Genomic DNA, 6038 nt, shown 5'->3' on the forward strand with positions numbered 1-6038 from the left:
CTGTTTGTCTGTTTTATAACCTCAAGCTGCTGCTCAGGGCAATATATATATAATACAGGGTAGCTGTAGAAATATCAGAAGTACATTTCACTCGTTCCTAGCAGTAAAGTTTCTGTTCAATGATGTTGTTTGTTCAAGATGAAAGCTTGTGCACCACCATTATGTGGCCAACGTAATTTCCCGTGCAATAAGGCAGCGTGCCTTGATGTGCACTCGACTGGTCGCAGTACTGGCAGCTGCATGGTTCGCTGTCTTACAAAGACTTGGACCAATTCAAAGTTTAGAGAATGATTTTGTACCTTTCATGAGTGATGGTCAATTTGCCTGTAGGCCCATTGCAAGCTACACGAATTAATGTAGTGACTGTACTGTAGCGGCAGGAATCTTCAACAGGGAGAGCTACACTGTTTGTTTGGTTAAGAAGCTCTCCTTAAGAGCTGGAATTAACAAGTAGATTACTCCCTCCGTTCACTTTTGTAAGTCGTTTCAGACAGCTCAAAATATGTTGTTTTGCACATTGACTAAAATGTCTTCAAGGTCTTATAAAAGTGAAGAGATGGAGTAGTAGAAATAGAGTCTGAGTTTTAGGGGATATAAGTTGAGCCACATTAGGAAAGGCTACGCATATCAATTTTAGCTGATCTGGAGCCTAAAGGAAGAAGAATATTAAGGTTTCTGTTTTAGCTCCTAGGGAACATCTTCTGAAATTTTGGAGGCTCTGTAAGGTCTCTGTCTCCAGAGAGGCAGAGCCTTGATTTGTACTCCCTCCGTTTTGAATTATAAGATGAACTAGCTTTTTTTGCGTCAGATGTATATAAACGTGTTTTAATATGTTTGTTCACTCATTTCAGTCCGTATGTAGTCCATATTGAAATATCTAAAACATCTTATAATTTGGAATGAAGGTGTCTTTGTGAACCTGGGGATGAATGATGGCTCCTTGAATAGTGAGCTAGCGTGGTAGTTTGTGTTTATCAACTGTATTGTACAGGTTTTTTTAAGGGACTTGTCAGATTTTGTTTCACCACAGATGGAAGATGGGGATTGTATTTACAATTTTGAGGCCGTGAGCGCAACCGATCACTGTAGATTGCGGAACGCAGCGCCGTTTGTGTTGCTCTCCTAGACCGATTCAGTGCATCAATGTCAAGTACTAGTCGCCATGCCGTGTTCGACTGCCTATCAGGTGGAGTTTCTTTTGTGGTTGTGGTAGATACACTAAGGCAGTGGCTATGCCCAATCTCCGAAGATATTGTTTTGGTTCACATCCTTGTGCACAGTGGCGGACTGAGGTCCAGGGACATTGTTGTTCAGGTAGTTTTTCTAAGGCGGAACATAAAGAAAGGTTGAACAAGCACCACTGCACCAGTATATAAATTGTTCGTCAAGTTCTTTTCTTTTTTGGTTCGTTACGGTGAAAATATCGCAAAGAATCTACTAGCTACAAACATTTCAAAACTGTTCACATGATGTGCCTCTTGGCTGTTCGTTGCCCCGATGATATTGACATACTAGCAATTGCCGATCCCCGATGATATTGATATACACTAGCAATTGGCGATCAGAATTAGGGATGCTCACGGCTCACCTTGGACCGGTATATGGAGGCCGCCGTCGGATGCTCCTAGCTGCCGCGGCTCCCTGCCACACCTGACACCCCACAGCGCTACTGCTACGGACCGCCACCGCAGCTGCGCAATCCATACCCGGCTCCTCCATTGGCGGGCTACGCTGGTCCTCAGCTAGCTCCGTTACGGTGTTCGCCGGCACCCGAGCAGGGCCTGTGTTCGACAACGTCGAGGCGACTGTGTCTCTCTCGTACCAAAAAAAAAAGTCCATGCATCTTCTGGGCCGCTACCAGAACGCAGAAATGCTCTTTTTGGGCTTTGTTGTGCTTGTTTGAGGGTCCTGGGGGTTTTGGAGCAACGCGTCTATCTCCCCGCTTCGCCCCCACTCCAACTCCTGACAATCTCTGCCTCCACTTGGAGCTCGCAGGAGAGATGAGACCAGGAAATGCGCCGATTTGCGATGACTGGGGGACGCATGGGGTTCGTCGTCGCGCTCAAGGTGTTCGATGGAATGTGCCTGGGCCACGACTCCATCCTACAAGTTACAGGCTACAGGTGGGGGCAAAATACGTCTTTTTTGTTTTTCCATTCAAATTTCTGCGTGACATACATGATTGCTTGAACACTATGAACCTCAATTCTAATTGAACTTGACGAGTGTAACATCAATTCTGCATTTGTTACCTTTTCAGTTCACCACAAGAGAGATGAAGATCAAGGCTTCCAACATACTCTGCCTTGGTAAATCTTATTAAGTACTCTCTTCGTCCCAAAATGTAAGATCATTTTTGACACTATTACAAGCTCATACTATGATTTTGTTCCCCTTACAATTCATATATGAAAAGGAGAAAAATGTGCATTAACCTTATACAAGTAGGTTCGTACAAACTCATATGAAAATATGATACAGAAACACACTGACACACCCCAGGTCACATCATCATCACTGGTGGAACGGGAAATGATTACAGCTCCAACGTTTGGCCTGAAAAACTACTGACAACACAACTGCCACCGCAAAGCCAACTCCGAAACCAGATCCCGCAAACACAAACAACACTATGGTTGCAACACTGTCTTGCGAAGACGCCGATGAGTTGAGGGTTCCAGTAGCTGAACTGTTGCACTCTTTGGTAAGTGGCTTCCCACAAAGTCCTTCATTGCCTTTGAATGAGCTGTTGGTAAACGACGGGAACTGCGGCCCTTCTGGTATCATTCCGGTCAAATTGTTGTAGGACAGATTCATCACTGCAAGATATGTCAGCATGCTTAGCTCCCGTGGGATCATCCCCGAGAGCTTGTTCTGAGAGAGGTCCAGCGACTCGAGTTGAGCCAAGTCGCCAAGCTTTGATGGGATGGCTCCAGCGAAGGAATTATGTGACATGTTCAGGCCATGTAGAGCAATAAGCTTCCCAATTGAGTCCGGAATGGGGTCATCAAAATTGTTATTTGAGAAATCAATCATCTTGAAAGTGGTCAGGATCTTGGTAAATGTGAGTTCAATCCCTTTAAATGTGAAAATTTCTTGGTAGTACTGTCCAGACAATCCTCCAAAAGCGTCCAGAGCATAACCCTCACCAGTAGAGTTTACCATCATTGTTTCTAGCTTGTCGAACCATCTTGCATTCAAGCTCCCAGAAAAGTTATTAGATGCCAAATCAATAATTTGCAAACTCGAGAAATCCTTACTGGTTCCATCACTTTCAGTAGGGCCTCCTATTGAGCCATAGAATTGATTGGTTCTCAAAATGAGAATCCGAAGATTGGACATCTTACCCAACCAATATGGAAAAGAATCAAGAAATTGATTTCTGCCAATGTCAAGAACCTCTAAACTGCTGCAGCCAGATAGTGCTCTAGGTATTTTCCCTTCAATTTGATTGTTGTTCAAATCTATTGTCTGAAGCATACATCCTTCTCCAATATTTTCAGGCAGCATCCCATGGAAATGATTATCTCTTAAATTCAACAAACTCAAAATGCTGTTACCTTGCATTAGACAGGCTGGCACCATGCCGCTGAAGTTGTTGTATGATAAGTCCATGACCTCAAGGTGATTTTGGGCACATTTACAAATAGACCCTGGTATGTGACCACTTAACTTATTCCTAGACAGATCAAGATAGGTGGTGTATTGAAGGTATCGACCAAAGTCGGGTATAATAGAAGAGAAGGTATTGCTTGAGTAATCTAACAAAACCTCGTTCTTGCCAGCTGTGAGTGGTATAGGTACACTGCCATGCAGTTTGTTAGAACTAAGATTGAGACTATCCAAATTGCGCATATGAACAATAGAAGGAGAGTTCTCAAGGCTAGTGAGCATATTGTTTGAGAGGTCCAGCCAGTACATACTATCCTTCCAATTCGTCCATATCCAACTCGGTATGACTCCATCTATTCGGTTGTTTGAGAGGTCCAAGAAAAGCATCTCATTTGAATACATCAATGCCACTGGAATTTTTGTAAGGTTGCAAGATGATAGTCCTAGCCTTCTGATGTTATGGGGATAAGGAAAGGGATAGCCATCCTCAACATCTATCACTGATAACATATTGTTGGAGATACTTAATGTATCCAATGTCTTCATCTTCCAAAGAAGGCTAAGATCTACTGTGCCTTCAAACTGATTCGAGTCAAGGGATAGATGTTGAAGCCTCGTAAGATCAAACAAAGATTTGGGTATATGACCTGCAAGGTTGTTATTGCTTAGGTCGATGAAGTACAGGAAGGAAGATATTGGGTCTGGAATATCTTCTAGAGTTCCACAAAGTTCATTTGATGATAGTATTAGTGCTTCCAATGACGAAAGAGCGAACAAAGCCTTTGGGATTTCGCCTGCATGCAAATGGAGAATGGTAATCAAAAGACATTAAGTACCCCCCCCCCCCCCTCCCCACAAAAAAAATAACGTGACAATGATGTGATATGGCAGGGAGGGGCTACCGCTCAGCCTATAATATGATACTAGCAAAAGGGCCCGTGCGTTGCAACGGGAGATTTTTTCATAATCTTCAATGCCTATGACCATATTTTGTTGCATCATCGAGATACAATATCACTCTCAACTTTGTGAAATTATGAACAATTTTTGACATCATGAACATTTTTTTAAACCCGTGCACACATTTTAAATCATGAACATTTTTCAAATGAACACTTTTACAATTTTTCGAACAATTTCTAAAATAAAGAACATTTTTTGAATTCATAAACGTTTTATACTATTTGCAAAAAATTGTGAACATATTTTATTTTATTTTTCTATTTTATGTGCAAATGGACGAACCAAACGACGGATGAAAATCTGATAATAAGTGACGTGCGAAAAATGGGAGTAAGAAACATCCATGCCTTTAATAGAAAAGGAGAAGTACTAATTAATTTTGCACATAAAAATAATTAACATGCAAGATAATATCATATTTAGAATCTACAATTTTTTCTGAGCTATTTTCATAAATAGCGTGCTAAATTTAGAGCTTGGGTTTGAAAGACATGAATATCTTAAAATACTTGAATCTGCACACAAAAACTTTAAAGAAAATATTTTGGTTGTAACTGTACTATGTAGACCATTTGTTAAGTGACACTTGGCAAGCTAGCTCTAAAATTTGATGGACATTTTTGTCAGATTCACGAATTTGTTTCAAATACACGATTATTTTTTCAAAATCATGAACATGGTTTTATTATCGGATATATTTTTCCAAATTGTGATTTTTTTTAAATTTAAGAACAATTTTGTAAAATTACTAATATTTTTAAATTACTAATATTTTTGAAACTGTGTAAATTTTATGATTTCCCAAATATTTTTTAATTCGAAAATATTTTTTAATTTCTCGAACATGTTTTTCAAAATTCGCAACATTTTGAAATTTGGAGAAGGGAAAAACAAAATAAGAAATGAAAAAAAAACAGACCAAAGATGAAAAAAACAACAGGGGCGTCGCGCCTGCGGGCTGGCCCATGAACGCGCATTGGTGGAGGGGGGGTGCGTGACAAAAATTGAGGGGAAGTTTGCCAAGTCTGGGGGTCGAACCCCAGTCTCCGGGTGGAAAGAGACAAGCTCCAGCCACTGGGCTATCGATGTCTGTGTGAACTATTTGTGGTATCTTCTCTATAAGAGCACTAATCGCAGCGGAGACTTTGAAAATACCGAATCGTTTTTTGACTTACGGGTGGCATTGGTGGGTAATTTTTGTCAATTTATAGAGTAAATTACATGACGTACCACCAGAAGCAATAGGTGCTTTATTAGTATAGCAAAAGGGCCCGTGCGTTGCAACGGGAGATTTTTTCATAATCTTCAATGGCTATGACCATATTTTGTTGCATCATCGAGATACAATATCACTCTCAACTTCGTGAAATTATGAACAATTTTTGACATCATGAACATTTTTTTAAACTCGTGCACACATTTTAAATCATGAACATTTTTCAAATGAACACTTTTACAATTTT

General features: G+C 40.6%; 1 protein-coding gene across 1 annotated transcript; it reads right to left on the minus strand.

Moving 5' to 3' along the window:
* Positions 1 to 2514: 2514 nt before the first annotated feature.
* LOC147978569 (receptor-like protein 50) lies at positions 2515 to 4614 on the minus strand. Its single transcript, XM_087514801.1, has 3 exons — positions 4515 to 4614; positions 4015 to 4406; positions 2515 to 3756 (listed from the first exon to the last, which is right to left on the minus strand). Exons 1-3 carry the CDS (start codon positions 4612 to 4614, stop codon positions 2515 to 2517), a joined length of 1734 nt encoding a protein of 577 aa, XP_087370927.1.
* Positions 4615 to 6038: the final 1424 nt, after the last annotated feature.

This window comes from Triticum urartu, chromosome 3A (genome assembly GCF_056163025.1).
Source record: "Triticum urartu cultivar PI428250 chromosome 3A, HENAU_Tu73, whole genome shotgun sequence".
Classification (NCBI taxonomy): domain Eukaryota; kingdom Viridiplantae; phylum Streptophyta; class Magnoliopsida; order Poales; family Poaceae; genus Triticum; species Triticum urartu.

Bases quoted from the DNA above. Each gene is read 5' to 3' on its own strand.
- LOC147978569 (XM_087514801.1), bottom strand. From the start codon at position 4,614: ATGATGCAACAAAATATGGTCATAGGCATTGAAGATTATGAAAAAATC. The intron at 4,407-4,514 runs GTAGCCCCTCCC...ATTTGCATGCAG, and splicing joins ATCATATTATAGGCTGAGCG to GCGAAATCCCAAAGGCTTTG. The intron at 3,757-4,014 runs ATGTATTCAAAT...TTGTTAGATTAC, and splicing joins CAAAAATTCCAGTGGCATTG to TCAAGCAATACCTTCTCTTC.